This window comes from Elgaria multicarinata, chromosome 11 (assembly GCF_023053635.1).
Source record: "Elgaria multicarinata webbii isolate HBS135686 ecotype San Diego chromosome 11, rElgMul1.1.pri, whole genome shotgun sequence".
Classification (NCBI taxonomy): Eukaryota; Metazoa; Chordata; class Lepidosauria; order Squamata; family Anguidae; genus Elgaria; species Elgaria multicarinata.
In genome coordinates, this window is record NC_086181.1 from 16,489,683 (window position 1) to 16,513,173 (window position 23,491).

Genomic DNA, 23,491 nt, shown 5'->3' on the forward strand with positions numbered 1-23,491 from the left:
TGAACTGTATCAAGGGTTACAAAAGGAAAATTTGATAAGGTTGCTGTGTCTTCTGTTTGTCTTGTTCTGTTTAGGAAATCAAGGAAAATATAGGAGGGGAAAATGTAAATAATGAACATGCACACACAAATATTTAAAGGTCTGCTTCCAAATTCACAGGTATGCGCCCAGTTCTGTCCTGTTGTTTTTTTCCATGCATATTGCAAGGAACCTCAGCTGTCCAAGCACATGTGCACTACTAACAACTGACACTTGCCTTATGTGTATTTTGCCAATTAGATATGGGCTTTGTTTGTGCTCAAATTCACTGTGAATTGGCCTCAAGTGGAGATTCAAAACTTGGGATTCTCACAACCTTAAGACCCAAACGCCAGTGGTCAATGCACCCTTCTGCTCTGTTACATAAGAACAGGGTTTAGTTTGAGTGGATCCTGCCTTAGAAATGGATTAAGGCAGAATAAAGATAAAATAAAAAAGAAGCAGGGAACAAGTGAAACAGGCAGGGAATACCATTTTTTAATTGAGACCATGGTTCCCATTTATCTCCTGTGTGGAATTCCTACAAGTTCCTGATCACCTTCCAATCAAATATAGATGCATATATTTTTTTCCTATCATTCAGATACTCATCCAAACTCACACAGGAAATAGTGATCTTCTCCTTAGCGTCTTTTACATTAATAGTCCCACAAGCTTACCCACAATATATATATTAAGAATGGTAATATATTTTCCCCTTCTTAAATGATCTTGCTGTATTGTTATGTGTATTCTTCCTTATTCTTGGTTGTATTTTTAACATTATTTCAAAATAAAATTTCATGCAAAAGAAATAAAAGAAAATGGACAGAATGTCCAAGTCCATACTGAGTTCATCCATTCACCACTGAGCAACAGCTTATGATGGTCACTGCACTGACTTGCATATATGGCTTTGCAGGATGCTTTAAAAGTCAACACTTCATTAATCACTTTCTGAGAACACAATTTTGCATCTCCACTTGCAATAGAATGTGATAGAATGGACTGCATGATTCAGAACAGTTGTGTGTGTGTGTGTGTGCATGCACATAACACTTTTTTAAAAAATTAAATTTTAAAATGTTTTAAAAAATAGAAAACACACTAAAATTCATTTTTTAAAGTTAAAAAACAACACATTAAAATTCATTGCAAATAAAAATAACTTGCACACTAGGAAAAGGGTTGGGCTGGAAGAATCTTTCTTCCTGATATGTTAGAGTTCTTCTTGCAAAGAGATTATTATAAGGGGACCATTAAAAATGTGAATTTACCACCACCACCTGCAACCTGAAGTGGCACAGTCCGCTCTAGTACCCAGTTCTGCTGCATAGGTAGACTGGGCCTAGAGGTTGAGCGGGAGAAGGAGATGCGCTATGGCTGCTCCCTTCTAGGAACACTGTAAGGTCCGCATTTTCCAGTAACCCCCACTGTGGGAGGGGGCGATAGAGAGTGGGTTTCAATAGCATGGAGAAGACTGGTGTACTGCTGACTGGGGTTAGCTTGCCCCATGGAGGTATCTACCACATGGCAGCAGTTTCCAATGGCAGCACCGGGGGCGGGAGAATGGGGGAGAAGGAGACAAAGCATTTATGAGGAGCAAGTTTGCCTCCCCCATCCTTTTGGTGCCACACATAGCTCATTCATTTACTATCATATTTGTATTTTACTGACAACAAGGATGACTCAACCCCCCCTCTCTAGAAGCTTGGGCATGTAGATAACACATCTAGGTGTCCAGAAAGGCAATTCTGGACTAGATGTTAAGGAGGAGGTGCATGTTTATTTGGAAATAAACAGTGTGGAAGAGTGGGGAAAGATGTTGTCACTGAGCTCACCACTCACCAAGTAACCACCTTATGCACCCGCATCCCCATGACTTGATTGCAGCCATACCTTCCAAAGTATCAATTCAAGCAACTTACCCACAATGCATCAGGAATCCTTAGAAGGTTCCTTTCTTAGCACCTGGTGGCAAAGTTCAGCAGAAATCCAATATCCTTTTCTTTGCCCAACTCACCTTTGATTTAATATAATAAAGTATGGCACAACTAAGGAGTGAAAAAAGCCAAGGAGAGCTGGTAAACAGGGGGTGCAGTGCAATTCTCTATAGAAGACATTCCTAGTCAAATTCTTCCGAGGCATCCCCAAAGGCTCTGAATTTGGGGTAAGTATCACTATGGTTCTCTATGGCAAGAGTGGACAACCTGCAAGGAGTGGACAACTCAAAACCTCCCTGCCCAAGTGGTTAAGGCAGTGGTCCCCTTCCAGCCCAGTCTATCTTCATTCATTCAGTAGACATATATCCCACTTTTTGACTAGAGTCCTCAAAGTGGCTAACAATATTTATAAAACACAACAGATACAACAAGTACATGCTAAAAAATACAAAAAAGCTGAACACAACCAGCACCAATTGAGCAGGACCCAGCATCTGATGTCCATTAATCTTGTGTGGGCCCATTCTAACTGGAGCAGAACTAGAAGTTCTCTTTGCCTGCTTCTGTCTCCCTCACTCCCTAACAGGAAGAGAAGACCCTAGGGCAGGGATTGGGAACTGGTGGCCCTCCAGATGTTACAGGCCTATGACTCCCATCATCCCTGTCCATTGGCCATGCTGGCTGAGGTTCATGGAATGTTGAGTCCAGCAACATCTGGAAGGCCACCGCTTCCTCACCCAGGGTGTAGACAAGAAAGACCAGGCTGGTAAAGGCCTCAGAGGAGCTTGCTCCTACTGGGTGAGGGTTGCCAACTCGTTCATGTCAGCTTGGAGACAGCAGGGCTGACCTGGACTTGAGAGCTGAATGGACACATAATATTCACACAGCACCTGCTATGCACAATGAAAACTATATCCAAGGCGGTCCCTAGCTGTTGTATAGGGGAGCAGAACCTTGGGTCTGGGAGCCAATTCCATCCCACTCAGGGTTCTCCAGATGGCCATGTCCTTTACCCCAAACCATAATTGTTTGTGGGTTTCCCAACTTTTGTGCATTTCCCCCACCCCCATTCTAAAAAGTTGAAATCCCTCTATTAAGGCTTAGTTACTAGCAGTAAGAGCTTTAAGCCACAATATGCCGGTACTTTGGCCTCACCACTTTGCCTTCAGCCCTGCAAAATTGAATTTGGCCCTTTGGCTGAAAAAGGTCCTACATCCCTGCTGTGGTAGGTAGGACAGTAGAAAATGATGATTTGGAAGCCATACATCACCTTTCATTACAACAAACAGCAAGGGTAAGTTTGGCAGAGTGCTATTCAAGTGCTCATTGGCCAACATATCCCACCCTTCATCTCTGTTTTAAAGTTTTCCACTCTACGTTAAACCACAGTGTTCATGTCCTTTTGAGGAGCTGGTGGACATTAGCTGCCTTGCACAGAGCGATGTCTGCTTTGCCTAACCATATAGGTAGCTTGCTCGTCATCACCTCAGTCATTTGCTGTGAACAGAAACTGCCTTTGCTTTTTGCATGAATCCACAGACCTTGTCCGTGGTGGCGAGTCAAGTGGCAAACGGGTTACCTGCATGCCCACTTCTCTTTAAGAAGAGATGAGGCCTCCTGACCTGGGCTGTGAAAAGCAGTGTTGAAGACCACCCCTGGCTATGTGCAGAGTACATTGCTCGCACCACTAAGTAACCACAAGTATCGCACACAGAAGTGTGCACGCACATGGAAGCAGCACTTTCCACATATAGCTTCTAGGTAGGTTCCAGTGCTTCAAGTTCATGGTTGAGAAGAGGATTTCGGGCGAGGGCTTTCAGGTTATGTGACTTCCAGGGTGATCCCCGGTACCTTTCATTTCAGAAATTTGTTCAGTTGTTTAAGCACTAGTCCATGTTCACTCCACAGTGTTCTCCTAATACAAAACAACACCATTGCAGTCAACCCTTCTCTTTGCCAGGGTCTTTGCAAATGAAACCCAAAGAAGTTGAAGTGACTATCACCTGGAACAGGGCTCTCCTCCCCTTTTTGTATTGTTTTGTTCTCCCACTCTTCCTCCAAAGAGTTCAGGGCAGGATAAATATCTCTCCCCATCCCCATTTTATCCTTACAACAATGCTGAGAGGGAGATTAGGCTAAGACAGTGAACAGATGAAAAGTCACCCAGTGAGGTTCATGTCTGAGTGGAGATTTAAAACCAGGTCCCCCCAGTCCTGGTCAGACACTCTAACCACATCTCATGCCATTTCCTAGTTTCAGCGAGGGAGAATTCACTCTGACAAAACCCATGACCTCCCTTCCCATCCTTAATTAAGGGAAAAGGCGTCTCAATCTCATCCCTTATCTATTTGCTCTCCTCTCTCCCTTCTAAATATACACACAATTTGCTACAAGAGGCACCACCTTCTGAAACAGTTGTATGAGTAATAGTTCTTCAAAAGTAGAAAGGTAGGGGTGTGTGAGCATGCATTACTATACTATACCTCTAGTAATCCCCACCCCAATGCTACTTTGAACTATGGAAAAGGATAACTGCCTGACATGATTCACCCCTACTCTCCAACATCTGTCCACTCTGGTCCTTCTTCATAGAGAAAGGACTATCCATGAATTAACTCTGGAATGAAACCAAGGATCATTTCCAGTAATAAAGCAAATTAAGCAAAAAAGAAACAAAAAGAGTTCATTTGTGCTTAAACTTACATCTTTTCTTTCTTAGGTTGTTCTTATAAATGGTTCTTTTTCAAAACTTAACTTCTATTGCCCTGCGTTTGATAAGAATTTAATAATATCCCCCCCATTTAACTAAACTAATACATAACAAACAACTTCTACATTTTCTTTAAAAGACCTCTGTGAAACAATTCTTTATTCAATTTTACTTTCTACATCTAGTGACAAAATAGTTTGAACCCCACATAGGATTGCCATTTCTGCTGTAAAGTACCATAAATGATAGTTATATAAAAATTACTAAATTCAAATGTCTTTTCAGAGTGCAGGGTTTTGCATTCAGAAAGAACCTGTGCATTTGCATGCTCTGACAAATAGGTTTTAGCACATGCCATTTTAAAGAGCAGCTTAATGTTATTGCATCAGAGATATCTGCAGATAAAAGCATCATCAAGAAAATACATTAAGAAAGAAATTTAACCCTCAAGTTTCTTCCCATTAAATCCACTGCAGAAAGTGTCCATTATACACAAATGATCAAATGCCATCTGGATGAGCATTTATAAAATGCAGCAATTCCTAAAGACTGCAAAGTGGGAGAAGTTCCGGTTCCCAGTTTCCCCAGCACACACAAACTCCTTAGTAAATAACTTTAAGCAGATACAAAAAGATATACTCCTCTAGAAATTCTTCTACTTTGCTGGGGGAATAATTCCAGAGTTATTTTAGACTCTAGCTCCTTGTTAATGGTTATATAGTCAGCAGCCACAGAAACAGATAGAGAAAGATGATTTAAGTAAGGGAACACATTGAAATTTAGAGAAAGCTGCTAAGAACACATAGGCATTTGTCTGAAGAAGAAAAGAAATCCAACATATGCACCTACCCAGAACCAGCAAACACCATCTACATGGGGAAAGGGATACAGCAAACCTATACGCATAAACCAAGTACACACAAGCCCGCTGTGTGGGGAATAATTAGAGGACTTTCAGCAATGGGGTGATACATGAGGAACCACATGTCTGATCCAACAGAGATCTTCATGCATCAGCCTATACACACACACACACACACACACACACACACACACACACAAATGCACTGAAAATTTTATGTCAGGGCAACCTAACAGATAGGGTTTACATTGTTTTAAACTAGCATTATTATTATTATTATTATTATTATTATTATTATTATTATTATTATTAATCCATCAGCACGCAAACTCATTTGCATCTGCCATTTTTCCAATTGCTTGCTTATACATCTACATCCTCCTCCTCCTCCATATGTTTGCAAGTTCAGATCCTGTGAAGATTTAACAGAAACACTTATCTGTATGCAGGCTTACCATAGCCTTTGCAATTAGTAGCCCATAGATTGATTTCCAATCCATTTGCCCCAAATTACTCAGCAGCCCCTTGTCCCAGAATAATACTAGACTAAGTGGTTTAAAGAACTCTATGTTTTTAAATAACACTGGCTTAGCACCCTTCTGTTGCAAAAACGGTGAATAAAACTTCCCACCCTCCAAGCTTCAAGTAATTTAAAACCTAAATTATCTAGAGCATATGTATTTTGTGTTTGGTTTTTTGTTTGTCTGTTGTTGTTTTATGTCTAGCTATGCTGGTTGCACGAATCATGAAAGGAGAGAGATTCGTACTGTGCAGGTTTGGTGGCAGCGGCGGTTTTAATTTTTTGGCCAATGTAATTATTTTATCCACATTCCCAAAATAGAATCAAAGTGCTTATGCATTGCTGGCACGTTCTAAGACGTTATATAATTTTTAAAAACAAACAAACCAGAAGTTAAAAGATGCCAAGGAGTATTGCAAATTTCTACAATACTAACCAAAGCAAGCGAGGGGGGACGGGGGGACGGGGACCGATCCAACAACATAGAAGACAATTGCAAAGCTCTCTCTATACATATCTGCATGTTACATAAAACCAGAACATAGATGCAACCTTGAAAATATTTATTAACAGTCCCATTGACCAAAGGGGACTGAAATGGTTTCAGGATTGCAGCCCACCTATTGGGAGTGCCTATGCAAAGAATCTGTCTCTCGATGCTGGCTGAAGTATAATTTTGGTGCTCATGAGATCATTTTTGAAGCATTCCAATGCATGCATAAATGTGAAAGAGTTATATCAGAACTGATTACCCCTGTAACCTTTCCAGGAACATTTCCTTGGTGTTCTAACAACCTTACCACAGGTACACATGCAAAGAAACACTTCAAACCTAATCCCGTGAGCAACAAAGGTTAGTGTCAAAAGTAGTTATTAATGGGCAATGATTAAGGTCAGGAATATAATTAGTTCATTGTAGACAGCAAATCGCAATTCTGTGGTTGGCACCAAGGAAGGTTTCTTGCAACTTGGTTTTTCACATGGCTTTCACTTTGATTTGTTTCATTTTCATTTGCTTCTTCTCAAGTTTCTTCTGTTCACGCCTCAAAGCAGCCTCCTGTTGGAAAGAGGACAAGTTGTGTGTGATTATCGGATACTGTGTTTGTTTACAGAGCAAAACAAAGACACCAAGGAAATTAAGTTAGCTGTACAGACTAATGGCTCTTCCAGATAATCATTTTGTTGTGCAACAAATATGCAATTGTTACTTCATTGTTGTGGGTGTTCCAAACATCTCTCCCTCCACTACTGTTCTTGTTGCAGGGAAAAATTACATGGCTGCTAGTGAATTTCTGGTTTTGTAGATAGGAAAGCATTCTCCATTGGGCTCGATCCCACTACCTGGGATCAGGAAAGAAGGGCTAAACCATAACTTCCTAAGGAAGTGGGACTTCCCACTGAACCTCCAGGTTGGCTGAAAGTTACAAATAGGACTACCTTGTAATTAGTAAAACACTGCAACAACCAATCAGATAATATGACTAGGTAACCCATGTGACAGCTGAAGTTGTAGGAGTGTGAGTTGCAAAAAACAGTTAACAAAAGCAAACTGAGAACTGAATTCTCTTGACCTTGGAAGGGGTTTGGCACAATGTCCTCCTCTCTACAAAACAACAACAACCCTACCATGTAAGAATATCCTTTTCTTAGACAAGAAATACCCAGATTTCCAAGGCAGCCATTCAATAGTGATGCCCACGACAGTTTCTCAAACATCAGAATGGACCCACGCAGGGTCGGTGCTACCATAGAGGCCACTCAGGCAGCCGCCTAGAGTGCCAAGGTAAGGGGGGCACTGAACGCCGCACCTGGAAGCCGCTCTCCCACAGTGACTCTGAGAGGGCAGCTTCCAGGTATGCCGTTCCAAAGCCGCCCGCCTGCCCCAGCGTCTTGGCTTCGCTTCGGCTGGGCGTCCACACAGCCGAAGCGAAGCCACACCTGCCCCCCCACTCCAGCGTCCTGGCTTTGCTTCGGTTGGGTGGGCGCCCAGCTGAAGCGAAGCCAGGACACTGGGGTGGGGTGGGTGGGCGGGCGGCTTCCGGCCAGGTGCACCGTTCCGAAGCCACCCCACCCCCACTCCAGCGTCCTGGCTTCGCTTCGGCTGGGCAGGCGAGATGGCACCCTGCGCCTAGGTACGCTGGGGTGGGGGTGGGGGTGGGTGAAAGCAGCTCAACTGCCTAGGGCGCAAAATAGTCTGGCACCGGCCCTGGACCCACGGGCCCAAAATGGCTCGGGATCTCTGCCCTAGTGCCCTAACACACTGAGCTCATTTCAAAAGGTTACTTTACCTCGAGACGGCGCTGCTTCTCTGGATCTTCCTCATTCATGATCCTCTCTTTCTCTGCCCGTTTCTTCTCTTCCCGGCGGGACTGAGCAGCCTCTTGTCTTTGCACATGAGTCAATTTCAGAAAATTCTCCTCTACCCGTGCCCTATTCTTATCTGCTTTTTGTTTGCCCTTTGTCCCGAGGCAAGGAGAGATGCAAGGAAGTCAGAGTTAGTAAGGGTAAATGTTTCGTACAGTGCTGCAAATGAGCTAAACACAGAGATAAAATCTTTGAATATCGTGTGCGGCAAAACTTGGACTTGAACTGGTCCCAAACTGGCTGGATTACTGTAATGCACCAGTCTACTCTAACATGCTCATGTGAGCTGCCCCTGCATGACTTTGAAAGTGTCAGCAGGTTTAGTGCACAATGGCTCCCTTCTGCCTAACAAGATTAGGAGACTCACAGGCCATGACTACCATACTCCAATTTCCAAGCACTGGAAGTGGTCTTCTGTGGTCTTCCAGGCACAAATCATGATCCTGGTTGAGTTTCTAAACCTATATGTGGCTTAAATGCTGAACATCTAAAAACTGCAATCTCACTTGCCTCCTTGCCTACATCATGTCTTGTTGCAAATAATGCTAGTTATCCAAGAGCACTCTCTTGGATATGCCACAGTTTGCACAGAGCAGGCGAGGTGGTGTCTGTGAGAAAAGGGGACATAGTACAGAATTGCCATGGATTTTTAGAACAGCCCTTTAATATGAGGAACGCTTACTTCTCTATTCAGACGGAACTTCTTTGCTTTGTCAATGGAGTAAATAACCATGTTCATCAGAGGCAGCAGAGCTTCCATGTCTTTGGGGGACGTGTTGCCTGATCCAGGCACTGTAAAGCAAAATTACACTTTCCTCAGATTAAGGGACACGAAGGCTGAAATCCTAAACCTACTAAGCACCGCTGAACTCAATGAGACTTACACCTGTATAGGCTTGTGCTGTTAAAGACGATAGCTGAATGAAGTTTTTCTGTGACACTCAACTTTTGGGACAGAAATTTTAATTGGCATTTAATAGTAACCCTGTCACTTGATAAAGGAAATCTTTAAACTGAACATACGAATTTTAACTAATTAATTGATAAAATTTCTATCCCAGGGGGAAAAAAAAAGCACATACTACTTCTTTATTTTTAGATGGTGCAAATGCATGTTGTTGCAGGCACCATGTCAGAAACGCATTCCCTCCTGTGTGAGAAAAGGAGGAGGACTGCCTCTTTAAAAATGTGCTTAACATCTACAGCTTTTAAAAGTCTATATGTTTAAAAATCTACTTCCTGAATAATAAGGAAATCCATATGAAAAACTTTTGATTAATCTAACCAACGAATAGAGCACTACAGCTCTAAATAATAACAAGCCAGAAACACATCACGGGCTAACCTGAGATAGATAAAAACATCAGAGTTCATGCAATGGTTCTCTAAGACCACATCTGCATGATTAAATTCACCATGGTTTGTTGAATCATTATGTGTGAACACAGAACTATGGATTAACTATGGGTTATTAGCCATGAACAACCCATGAAGAGAACCAGTGGATTTGATTTGCGCATAATGACAAGCCATGGTTTAATTAACCTTGGTTTGTTGAATCATGGGTTATCTTTAGTGGTAGTTTCACCATAGTCTTTACACACCTGATTTTCCTGCACCATTCTATAATGATAGCAACTTTGGATTTTTCCAATATTTAACAATCAACATTCATCCCCCTGCTGAGAGGTTCTCTAAGCACAACCTATCAGAAGGCAGTGTGCAGCTTTTCTATCTTCTCTTTCCTAACAGATTTTCTGCATTAAAAGAAAAGACAGAAGAAACAGTGGGAAAATATGAGAGGGCTATGAGAGGAAGACAATGAACTTTGGACCCCCTATAAAATTCCGTGAATGAGGCAAGGCAGCGGCACAATAAAAGCCTCATCTGGAAGCATCCCCCACCTTATCTTTCTTGCTTTATCTGCATTTGTTTGCAAGGGCAAAAATATGAGTGTGATTCTGGGAACTGCACAATCGCAACCCACCCACCCACCCCCGGATGACAATGACAATTTGGAGAAAAACTACTACTGAAAAGAGAACAAATTCTTACCCAAAAGGTATTAACAAGTTACACTCTAGTTGTAGGACAGGCTCTCATGTGGAGGATTTTACATCCCCAAGAAAAGCTGTTTGTAATCAGGAACACACACTTACCATTAAAAGTAAACAATAGTGTCTTTTTAGTTTCAGGCAGTTTCAAAGGCTGACCCTCTCTAGCAGGGAACAAAAAGACGCATTGGTAGAAGGATATTAAAAATGCAACAAATCATGATAACGATAACAGTATTTAGGTAGCATGACAAACTATCACATGACAGGCTCCTATTTTGGGTTAATTTGCATGTGTTCTATAGAAAAGGTCAGCTTGCAGTATTTTAAACTCTTGCAGAAACTTCCTGAAAATGTTTAGAGTGCTCTGGGAGAACATTCCAGCAGGATGTTTGTAAAAATACTTCCCACAATAAACTCCACTGTAAAAGCTGGTGTGAGAAATCTGATCTGCCAAATATGATCCCTTGCCTCCACTGCAAAGTGTTGAGGCTTCCAGAAGGAACCATCCTCCTATATGTCCCCACGTTGTACAAAGAGCAATAGGGATTACTTGAGCTGCCCTGTACCAGCAATAGGGGACCTGTCACAGCAATCTGCTCCTTCCACTAAGGGAGTGTGGGGTGGTGGTGTAGGGGAAGCTGTGACAGATCCTTACCACTGCCTTGCTGCAACACAGACCATTTAGCACAGGGCTGTTTAAAGCATGATGGCATCTGGGCAATTACTACCGTAAGACAACATTTCTGTCCATCCTTCTTCCAGCAGTCTGGACAGGCAGCAGCAGTACAACTAGCAACTGTTGGATCATAACTGCTGCAGCAGGACTTGAAATAGTTGCTAGAGGGGCAAAGACATTGTGCTTTTATGGGATACCTTTATGTAAATATATTAAACACTCAAAAAGGGGGAAGGCAGTAGTATAAGAAAGGAAGGGAGGCAGGTGGCTACCAGGAGGAGAGCCTTCTCTGCTGTGGCACCCCGGCTGTGGAATGAGCTCCCTAAGGAGGTTCGCTTGGCACCTACGTTATATGCTTTTAGACGCCAGGTGAAGACCTTTTGATTCTCCCAGCATTTTAACAGTCTATAAATAAATTTTAACTTGGTGTTTTAAATTTGTAATTTTGCATTGCTGCTGTTTTGATCTGGTTGAGCTTTTATATTGTATTTTATAGTAGGGTTTTATACTGTTGTTTTATACTTTGAATGTTTTTAATTTTTGTGAACCGCCCAGAGAGCTCCGGCTATTGGGCGGTATAGAAATGTAATAAATAAATAAATAAATAAAATATACGAAATGCCCAAGGCACGCAACTACGCGATATACATATAGTGATAGACAGTAGTAATAAACCTTATTTATTTACAAATATATAATTGGTGCATAACACCTGCACTGTCATCATTGGCCAATGATGACAGTGCAGGTGTTATGCACCAATTATATATTTGTATATTTGTAAATAAATAAGGTTTATTACTACTGTCTATCACTATATGTATATTGCGTAGTTGCGTGCCTTGGGCACTTTGTACATATTAGATATATTAAACACTCCCACTCCACATGTTGTAGAGTGAGTTCTGGTGCTGAAAAAAATCCAAAGCCAAACACTGTCATAAACTAAAAATCAGGGGTACCCAACCTGGTGCCCTCCAGATGTTTTGCTCATAAGCTCAGCCAGCATGGCCAATGGTCAGGAATTATGGAAGCTGTAACCCAAATCATCTGGAGAGCACCACGTTTCCTATGCCTAAACTAAATAAACAATGTGACCTGCATCGTTGGAATTCCCAGGTCATGGCCATCATGAACAGAGGGACAGCATACTATAGACACCTCACTCTTTTCTTTGGATAAAAAGGGAATTTGCCCACTATTTCTCCCTCCTCCTCCTCCTATTTCCCCTTCAGAAACTTCAGTGCAACATTAATTTGGAAGCGTAATTATTTCTTGTGCCATACTCACTCTTGCATAAGTTTTGGACCAGAAAACTGGTCCGAGAAATGGACGGACTCAATCTTGTCAGCATAATGTGTGAGGAAATGGATCATCTGTAAGGGGAAAAGAGGGTTAGGGTCCTGAGGGGGTCGTAATTTCTTATGAAGTTGTATACACCAGCTGAAGAGGCTAGAAGCTATTCCCTCCTGTCACATTAATTGTATGATAAATGACATGATAAATATGACAAGAGTAGCCCTTCAACAATCAGGTTGAAGGTCCAGCATTTGGTTACCAGCAATGGCCAACCAGATACCTCAGGGCTCCTTGCAAGGACGTCATGAGGGAAGCATGGATCTTGCCTCCACGAATATGTCTAGCCCTTTAAAAAAAAAAGGACCAATGCTGTTGGCCACCAGTGGCACTGAACTCCATGAACCAATTAATAAAACCTCCAAGGTATGTCAACACTCTCTCTCTCTATAGATGGGGCAGGGCGCTAGAGAGACAACACCCATGATTCAATGTCATTATCATTCAAAAAGCAAGACACTATAAAAAAAAAAAAAAAAGCAAGATGGTGAAGATAAACCAGAGGTGATGACTATCTCAATCCTGTTCTGCTCATGAGCTTCCCTCAGAACATTTGGCTGGCTACCAATTCAAGAGTGTGCTAGGCTAGATAGACTTTTCACCTGACCTAAAATGCCACATCTTGAGTTTTATTTGATGAGCATTATTGTTGAGTAATGTGAAATCCCAGGTCTCCTTACTTAAAGTCCGCTGTTTAAAATGCCAAGTTACTAGCAATTATTTATAATTATTATTATTATTATTATTATTATTATTATTATTATTATTATTATTTATTTATTTATTTATATAGCACCATCAATGCACATGGTGCTGTACAGATAACACAGTAAATAGCAAGACCCTGCCGCATAGGCTTACAATCTAATATTTCAGTGTGAAATGGGTTTATGATTCTTCTTTGTCACAATAAAGCAAGGCACACTGGATTGAGAGCTACCCCATTTGCTCAGAATGAAAGGATAGGATTTGGGCTGACCCATGTCTAAAACTCTTATCCACTGTACCACATCGACCCTCAAATTAACAAGAACGGCAAGATGTCAATTTTATTTCACCCAGCACCGTTAGTGTGCCTCCAAAGCTGAATGTCTTATTTTTCAGAGATGTCATTTAAAGTAACACAAAACACACACACAAGTGACAAGACCATTCCAAGAGGCAGCATTACAAAAGGAACCTCAGAAGGCAAAGGAAAGTTTAGATATTTGGGTGCCCTCTTCATACAGCCCTAGCTACTATATAGAAGATTGTGCACTAGTTACAATGTGAATGTTCTTACCAATTGCTTTACTTACTTTGGTATCCATCATTCCCTCTGTGACCTCACCCATCTCAGATAGGATAGCCAATGACTCGGGGAGCCCATACTTCGCCCCAGTCTTGGGTTTATCGCTGCAGAACTCACTCTATCGAAAGGAAATGGAGACATTACAAGTGTGCCCGGTGTATCTGTTGCTACTTACTTAAACAGGTCCCACTCAATCTAATCAAAAACAGGTTCTCAAGAGCTGGAATTAATGCCCTGCTCAAAGTGAAAGACTGCAATAATAATAATAATAATAATAATAATAATAATAATAATAATAATTTTATTTTTTCCCCGCCTCTCCGTTTGGATCGAGGCGGGGAACAACAGTAAGTATAAATACATAAAATTGATTAAAAACATAGTACATATTATTAAAACATCCTAAAACATCCTAAAATTCTACTGGGTAGGCCTGCCGGAAGAGATCAGACTTAATAGATTTCTTAAATGCTAAAAGACTTTTAAGTTGACGAGTCTCCTCTGGCAGGCCACTCCACAGTCTGGGAGCAGCAGAAGAGAAGGCCCTCTGGGTAATACTTGTCAGCCTAATTTTGGCTAACTGAAGTAGATTCTTCCCAGAGGAACTGAGTGTGCAGGGCAGATTGTACAGGAGAAGGCGATCCCACAGGTAGCCTGGACCCAAACCATGTAGGGCTTTAAAGGTATGGATCCCAGTGGACTTTTTGTGACGCTGACTGTACAACCAGATGTCTGCTGTCTCTGGCATTGGAATTTTTGATAAGTAGTTGTGCTATATTCACTTTACACCACCTTACCATAATTTCAAACCACCAACATCATACAGAGGCAAGTGGCTTATAACCTGCTCATCATCATGATGTTTGTATTATATTATTATTATTATTTATTTGCAATTGTAACAAAAACAAAAAGGAGAAAGAGGAAAACAAAGAAACTAACATAGCAGTGGAAAACCTGATCTTGCCTGAACAAACCCTTCTCAGCCACAAAATCCAGCTTTAGTGGGAAAGAGAGAGCATGTACACCAATTTCATTTTGACTTAAATTAGGTATTTTTATGTTAATATCCCGGAAGCTTCAGGGTAGCTGATCGCATTTTAAGGCACAAGTACAATATTTAGGTAAACTACAGAAACAAATATGTTTCAAATCATGTTATTATTCTCCCAGACTTTCCAACAATTGTTAAAAATCAACCCCATCTCTGGTTTCCTCCAGATGGGGAGCTCCTAGCCCTCCAATCAAGAAACACTGACCCAATTCACATGGAACAGCAACCCATGGGTTGTTTAAACGATGGATTGTTGGGGATGGATGCCAGAGAACCAGTGTGCCGTCTCCTGCACGCTGGTTGCTTCCACTTTCAATTAACAACCAGTAGTTTGTTGTTGGGTTAATTCTGAGTTGTTTAACTTCTGGCTTCGAATATCATAATAACAAACCAGAAATGGGGTGTTGTTGTATTAATTGAAAGCAGTCACGATGTTCACACTGGTGGCAGATTGCTCACTCTCACTAGATATTGGTAATTCCTTGCTTAAACATCCTGTCAGGGATAGAAAGCAGGGTCGTAGGGGCTTGTAGTTTAACTAAGATTTAATTAGAAGTAGTCTGGAAGGCTTTGGGCCTCATCGGCCTTTGGAATATTACAATCTGTGTGAATTGATCTCCATCAGTGTTCTCAGAGCAAAGTGCGGGAGTGCCTCTGTTCCCCGCAAGCCACCTGCTTGCCTCGGCCTTGGCAGAGAAACTGCCTGTGAGAAATTGATAAAGAAAGGGAAGCCGTTTGCAGAAGTGTCGCTGAGATTGAAGCATCATCTTGATGGGCTGAGCAGTGCCACCCTGACTGGACAATGGCATTGCTTAAAGGCCAAAGCCCCTGTCTGCCAAGTGGTCTGGAAGAAGCCTACACCTCCCTTTTTAAGCTGGTGCAAAGGCGATGAGCCTTGGCTAGGAACATCTGCTCTGCATTCCCGGAAAACCTCCCTGTTTGGATCCATCATCGTCTGAGACTCTGGGAGCACTCTGCACATGCTCTCTCCTAAGTGGAACTTTAGATTACTAAGAACTTGCCATGAAAAGTACTGTGAAGCTTTTCATAGTCTTGAACTCTCGTTTGTTGTGGATCATGCGTCTACATTTGTCAGCTCAGTGCACCGGCAGAGTGGGCTGGCACATTGACTGTTGGACCTCTTCTCTCCTCTGCCTGGACTCATGTGGCGAGGAGTTGGCCGTGCTAAAGGTGTGGCACGGAACTTCTCACATTTGAGGGTTTACCTTCCCTGTGATCTTGTTGAAGCCTTGACCATGTTTTCTTTGAGATACCAACGTATGATCCGAGGTTCGACTAGCTCTTTTTGAGTAGTTTGTTTGGCCTTTCAAGAATTTGATTGCCTGAGGGATCATGTCAGGAATCACCCCCCTCCCTTGTCTGGGTTTGGAACCCATGTATGGATTTGAGTTTGCCTTGTGTTCAGAACCGGGGAAATGGCAACAGGGAAACCACGCTGATGGGGATCTTGTCATGGTAGTAGTGATTTTCTTTTGACTGTTCTGGAATTTCTTGGAGCCTATAGCTACTGACCATCAGCTATATGATTTCTAAAGTGTGCAACCATTAAGCTTTCCCATGGGATTTCCTGAAATAAAGAAATCTCACAGATTTGGGTGTCCTCCTGTGTCAGTTTGCCAGAATGTATGCTGGCCTGAGGGACCGGGAGACCCGACACATCCCAGGAATTGCAGCATGACATGTGAATTGGGTCACTGTGCGACTACTACATCTTTTCCTCCTTAATATATTTTTTGGGGTCGGTGGTGGTGGGAAGTTAGAAGAAGCTGTGGGAAAACAGAAGAGGGCTAAAAAGGGAAGACAACATTGTGACTGCTCCCTCTCCACAGACTGTAAAATTCCATGAATGAGGCAGGACAATTGCGTAATAAAAGCCTCTACTGGAAATGTACTCTATATTCCTCCACCCTCCCCATCCAGAGGGATGATGTCTGAACCAACTCAAACACTCAGTTTAAATTTCCCCTTATGGGAGAAATTCTCAATTCATACATCAAAATGGAATGAAACATAAACCGCTAGTGCCAGTGCATCCCTCCCTCTGCACCAAAGCAAGCAAAGGAAAAACTAGCCTAACTTGCCAAACTTCATCCAAACCTCCCTCACAACTAGCACAGATGGAAAATATACTTGGCACATGCAACCTGAAGGCAATTAAAATGACAACGTTCTCAGTATTCTTTTACTGAACATTTCTTAAAAACACCTGCTTTACAGCATAGCCGACTCCTTTAAAAATTGCAATTTGCTGAATGCATTTTGTCATCAGGAGCTCTCTACGTATTGGAAATATTTATGAGGTGGTGTAATGTATGTGTTTTTTATAATTGGTGGAGGGAGCAATCCTATGGGCCCTAGAAAGCTTCTAAGGGGCCGTATAATACTTTGGATTCCCAGCTCCAAAGTATGAGACAGTGCTCTGACCTTGGAGAGGGGAATTGTAGCTCTGTCCCCCTTCCCCTTTGCAACCAGTGCAGAAATAACCTTGCCAGGAACATGACCTTGGAGCAGAGAAGGGGGTGTTCTGGTTGGCAAGGAGAGGAGGAGACTGAAGAAGCCAGGATACGAGCTATCCTATGGCCTCCTCAGCCTCCTTCCCTCCCTCTCCGAAGTGCCCCAACAACCTGGGCAAAAAAGCCCATCTAGTGCAAAATGCAAGGTGGAAGGACAAGGATGCTCTGCATAGAATGTCTGTAAGCCTCCAAGTTTCGAAGCTTATGATCAACACAATAAGAATGCACTCTTAGAAGTTGAATCCTGAAAGGTTTTATAGACACTAGAGGCTTTTTTTGGGGGGGGGGGGAATCCTCTATAGACAACAGACTGAGGTAAGTCTCCAAATACTCATTAAGTATGTATATGGTTTATATTTATGAGAAAAGATTCAATAATGGAGAGGGAATTAAAATGTTTTAATTATAAAGGAGACTATGATTCCTCCCCTTCCTGATTTGAAATGGTGGATTTCAATCCTGGTTTGCAGGGCAAGCACAAACCATAGAGTGTCAGTTCAGATGACACACCAAACTATGGTCACCACAAATCAGGGAGAGAAGCAGGGAATCAGAGTGCATGTGGAGAGTGCAAAGTGCATGAGACAGAGGGTCCTGTCAAGCTTGTTCATATGTCACCAAACCATGGTTTGGCAGTACATCTGAACCATCCCAGTGGCCCAGTTTGCAGGTCACAAAAAACCAGAATTTAAAAATGAATAATCGAAGTTATTGTGAACGTGGCAGCATGCTGGTGCACACTACCTGAATATTCCTGCTGCAAGCAGGATGTAGGGATTGGGTCCAGCACTTGTGCAGAGGCACCCTAAGAAGACATGGGAACTGATTCGTAGTCAGATGGGAGGTGGAAGAAGTCAAGGTTAAAGGGAACTGAGGGATAGAAGAGGAGGATTCTCAGTTGCTGGCTAATCATGTGGCTGACAGCCAAGGCGAGCCTTCTGAAGCTGTGGGGAAGCAGAGCCCTACTGAAGGGGAGGAAAGGCAGAAATGAGAGATGCACACGTTTATCTTCAATTGAAAAGGGAGGAGCAACACAGGGTCCTAAGGTGCTCTAAGAGACTGGCAAACAGGAAGGTGACCATGGAGGAAGAACTGCCTTGAGGGCGGGACCTGATAGCCAACTCAGCTTGGGAGGAAGGGTCTGTAGCAACCAGTGGCATTCTCATGGAAACTTCCTTGTATGTATGCTGCTCTTTCCCAGGGGGCTTACTTGGAGTTTATGTAGGTCTGTATTGTGCAAAATCTGTCTGTAGCCCGAGGCAGCATTGGTTTGTTTGTAATTTGCATAACCAAGGCAACTGACTAGAAATATGATTTGGCAGCTTGAATACACGGGAACCTGACACAGGAGCACTTAAACAACCCAGGATACTGTCCCTGGGTTGTTTGCTGTGATGCGCAAACCATGACAAGCCAGAGTTGGATGAGACAAGGCAAATCCTGGTTTGCATGTCAAGGCAAACAAACCAGGCATACTTTGTCCCTGGCTTGTTTAGCCACTCCTGCTTGCAGCGGGAAGGTTTGGTAGTGTGCATCAGCACATTGCCAAGTTCCCACTGGGCTGGTTCGCATGTAATGGTTAATTTTGGGTTGTTTTATCCACGAACAATCCGCAGTGTCCAGGTCTGCACATTACACAACCATCTATGATTGGGCCAATGAGAGGATGCATATTTTAAAAGACAGCGCTGTGCATGGGGCACACAACCTGGCAAACTGTAGGTTAATTTATCCATAATTTGTTGCCATTTCAGGCAAACTGAGAATTTTTTAAACTTCTGAGTAATTGTAACATACAAACATACAAACTGGAGTGCTCTTTTGAAATGTGCTCAGTAAGCAAACTGAGCCCAGTTTGGGTCCTTGGGGGTAAGCAATGCTGTAAAACAGACAGTTTAAAGAAATTTACATTTAAGACAAAATTGGGCATTTTGCTATGTTTATTGTTCCATATTATTGTTTCAAAACACTTTATTAGCTGTTTCAAAACACATTTTACATGTGTTAGCCTAACCCAGGGTGGGGGTGGTTCTAGATCCCTCCCATTGCCCCCCGTACGTACCAGGTCCTGCATTTCCTTCTGCAGCCGCACCAAGGCTTTTCTTGTCCCAACAGCAAACACGTAGGTATCCATATCATCATCATTCATCGTCACTTTTATTTGCTAAGCAACAGATAAAATTCTAGTCACACCTGGGTTTGTACAAGGAGATCCATTTATACAAGAAACAGGAAAGAATTAATGGAGGCCAGAACTCCATGTCACTGCCAAGAGTGTAAACAGGCTCAGGCACCATGAGCCCCCTAAAACGTAATCACTGGAGGGGCATAAAATAAATGACCACATCCCTTGCAAAGTATAATGCCAACTGAGCAAATATGAAGCCCCCTTTAGCAGCAAACTATACCACTGCTCAAACTATTTAATACATATCTCGTCACCCTAGCAGATTCAAATGGGTTTGTTCAAGCCACATCAGAATTAACTGAGCTGCACAGAAATGCAGAGTCATTTCTTTAACCCATCGTAACAGTAAAGTATTGCTTCACTTAGTTCTGCTGTATAGGGTATTCCCAGGAAAGGGACAGCAATCCCGAAGGAGTTCTCTGCAATGGCAGGGCAACGGGAGGTATTGGCAGGGCAACCTCTCATTGCACGCCTACAGTTATTCCTATTTTGGACAGTAATTGGAAGATGCATCTTAAATCACTCTATATGATTTTGGGCTAAGAATGAATGACAACGAGTATTATTAGTGTCTCACATTGCTACATGCTCTCATCTTAACATGCCATAAGAACAACTCTTGGTAATTTTATACAAAGAAAAGCAGAATTCTGCAACTTAAATAAATCACAAAGTGTGTGTATAATTATTGTTGCTTAACTTATTCTGGTTCTGATTGCTATGGAGACAGGAAACTGTGTATACAGAGCAATAAAACCCCAAGCTCTGATGTGCCGTCCCCTGAAATCATGCTCAGAATCCCTCTGGCTTCAATACATGCCACCACCACAGAATTAGAAGTCTAGCTTTACAGCCAGAAGGGCTAGAAACTTGTGAGAGGCTTTAAATCAAAGAAAGCTGAGATTTTCAGTGGGACAGTGGAAGCTTCAAACACACACAGAGCTCTGAGTTTAATAAGCACAGTTTCATTAACTTAACCCCCTAAAGCTGCTCTTAGGTTGCAGAACTAAATACATACCACTTGGTCACAGGCCGGCCTCATCATACGAGCAAGAACATTCAGCAAATCTTGTCTCTTGAGAAACTGAAAGACAGCATTGTGACCATGGTGAATCCCTGCTTCATTTGCCACGTCCTTGAAGGTTCAAGGACTCCTCATCTCTCCAGAACCAGTTATAACGAACTTGCTCAAGCAGCACCATGAAATTTCCTGAGTTACAAATGTCAATCGCATGCAGAAGACGCACCCCAGTAATGCAAGAAAGCTACTATACCTCCCAGCTACAATATATGAGCGTTTTTTGTTGTATGTTTATTTTATAACAGTTAGATCCTGCTTTTCATCCATCACAGAATTCAAGGTGACACACATAACGTTCCCAGGAGGTAAAAGTTACATCTAATGTCTCCAGTCTAGGCGATAACCAGGCCTAGACATATTTAGCTTCAGCCACATTCCTGCAACATGTACCTTCATACCATATTCTAGGAGCATTTGCACTTCCACACATGCGTGAGGCTTGAAACAATAAACTGACTGCAAACCCTTGCTTGAGGATTTTGGCACCATTCTTTTTTCTCTCTTTTCTCTTTCTCTCTATATCTAGTTCTACTTCCCTCTCTCATTCTGGATCCTCTTCCTTTCCTCTTTTCTCTCTGCCTCCCCCTCAGCTCCTCTTTGGCCTCCCTCCCTTCCTTTTTTTCTTTCTTTTCCTTCCTTCCCTTCCTCGAGGTGCTCTCTCTCTCTCTCTCTCCTTCTTTCTTTTCTTCTCTCTCTGGCTCTCCTTTCCTTCCATCCATCCATATCTTTGGCTCTTCCCTCCCTATTAAAGCCAATGGAGCAATTTGTACATTGATGTTGGTAGGGAGAGGAAAAGCCCCTGTCGAAAAATGGCCAGGGGGGTGGGCAGGGACATGAAGGCCACCCCTTGCCAAGGACCTTGATGCCTTGAGGGTCCTCGGTGGGGGATGGAGTTCAACCCCCCCCCCCCCGCTCCATCCATTTTTCACCAGGGGAGCTTTTAACAGGGTAGGAGAAATAGCTTGGCGGGTGTCTTAGCTTGGCCTTGCAGGTGAACTGGAGCACGTGGATACCAGGATGGAGAACCCTGATGTGATGCATTATATGTGGGCTGCCTCTGAAAACAGTTTATTTATTTATTTATTTATTTATTTATTTATTGCATTTTTACAATGCCCAATAGCCAAAGCTCCCTGGGTGGTTCACAAAAATTTAAACCATTCAAAGTATAAAACAAACAGTATAAAAACATGATATAAAATACAATATAAAAGCGCAACCAGGATAAAATCAGCAGCAGTGCAGAAATACAAATTTAAAATAGCAAAGTTAAAATGAAATTTATAAACTGTTAAAATGCTGAGAGAATAAAAAGGTCATCACCTGGCGTCTGAAAGACTATAGTGTAGAGGCCAGGCAAACCTCCTTAGGGACCTCATTCCACAGCCGGGGTGCCACAGCAGAGAAGGCCCTCCTCCTGGTAGCCCTTTGGCAGGGGCTCACGGAGAAGGACCCATGAAGATGACCTTAGGGTCCGGGCAGGTACATATGGGAGGAAGCGTTCCTTCAGATAGCCTGGCCCCAAGCTGTTTAGTTCAGAAATGGCAGTTAGTTCAGAATACAGCTGCTCACTGAGCCCAGACATTATGAGTCTATTACAGCAGTACTGCACCAACTGCACTGGCTCCCACACTGTTTCCAGGACCAACTTAGATTGCTGGTCTTGAATTTAAAGCCTTCCGCAGCTTGAAACCAGGGTGCTTGAAGGATCATCCCTTACTTGATGGGCCTACATGCACTCTGAGATGCTCAACAGAGCCCTGCCATCTGGGGTAGAGAGGTATGCCTGGTGCACACCTTGATGCTTTTTCAATCCTAGGAAAAAACCTATTTAGTTGCTGCTTTTATTCAGTTGTTTTTAGCTTATTTGAATGTATTAGTTATTTTATGGTGTTTTTAATATTTCATTGTAAGTCACCCTGATAATGTATTTGGAGGGTGGGGATATAAACCTAATATAGACATCTCTCTTAGTTCCAGGAGAACAAGACAAAGAGGGACCAAGTGAAACACTTCTTCTGTATTGGGGTTCTGTCATTTTAGAAAGAGAGCCCGTGGCCGAAGTCTTCAACTTTCAGATATTTAAAAGCATACGACGCTCCAAGTTAAACTTTCTCATACCTTGAGCTGGATAAGCATGCCCTCACAACACACCCTTCCGGAGCACCAGAGGTTATAAATATGTTCATTCTCTTGGTTCAGCTTGCCTGTACTTATGGGTTCTTTATTTGTGCCATCATCCCCTTGAAAGAAAGCACATGCGAATTAACAAAAGCCTATTATCATATACCTTTCTTGGGGTAGCTGGTGCGGATAATTTAAGGATTTCTACATTCTCACTGTAATGCACGTTATACCTTTGGTGACAGCTCAGAGGCTTCGGTTTGTGCGAAATGCTACAGCCTGTCTTTCAATGGGAGGGAGTTGTCTGCAACCTATTACACCAATACTCCATCGTCTACAGTGCCTTTCAGCCTCTTCTAGGTGCTTGTGAGAACCTAGAAAGTCTTAAAATACCCGCACCAGCCAACCCAAGAAATCACCTTCACTACTACATTCTACCATGTCCTTAAGATTTGATCTGGTCAAATTTTAAAGTATACTATCTATGTTCTAAATCAAATCCACAAGGGCATGCAAAGAGGCATCCACTTGCCCACCCCTCAGATTTGGAAAGCCTGAGCCTTTTATATCTTCTAGAAGTGGCAGAAGGTGTTATGTTAACTGACTTATGGTGGACAAGAAAAGGAGAGAATATTTAATAATAATAATTTATTTCTTACCCGCCTCTCCGATTGGATCGAGGCGGGGAACAACAAGCAAAAAATACATAAAAT

General features: G+C 42.5%; 1 protein-coding gene across 3 annotated transcripts in view; it reads right to left on the minus strand.

The window, feature by feature from the left end:
• Positions 1 to 4,743: 4,743 nt before the first annotated feature.
• Positions 4,744 to 23,491, minus strand: part of CCDC47 (coiled-coil domain containing 47) — a 28,330-nt gene continuing 9,582 nt past the window's right edge. For all 3 annotated transcript variants that reach the window (XM_063138690.1, XM_063138689.1, XM_063138691.1), the window contains exons 5-13: positions 22,776 to 22,897; positions 20,592 to 20,657; positions 19,448 to 19,549; positions 13,805 to 13,915; positions 12,441 to 12,526; positions 10,577 to 10,635; positions 9,100 to 9,209; positions 8,342 to 8,509; positions 4,744 to 7,110 (exon numbers count right to left, since the gene is read on the minus strand). In XM_063138690.1, the coding sequence (XP_062994760.1) occupies positions 7,030 to 7,110; positions 8,342 to 8,509; positions 9,100 to 9,209; positions 10,577 to 10,635; positions 12,441 to 12,526; positions 13,805 to 13,915; positions 19,448 to 19,549; positions 20,592 to 20,657; positions 22,776 to 22,897 (905 nt within the window). In that variant the 3' untranslated portion in view covers positions 4,744 to 7,029. The remainder of the gene's footprint in view (positions 7,111 to 8,341; positions 8,510 to 9,099; positions 9,210 to 10,576; positions 10,636 to 12,440; positions 12,527 to 13,804; positions 13,916 to 19,447; positions 19,550 to 20,591; positions 20,658 to 22,775; positions 22,898 to 23,491) is intronic.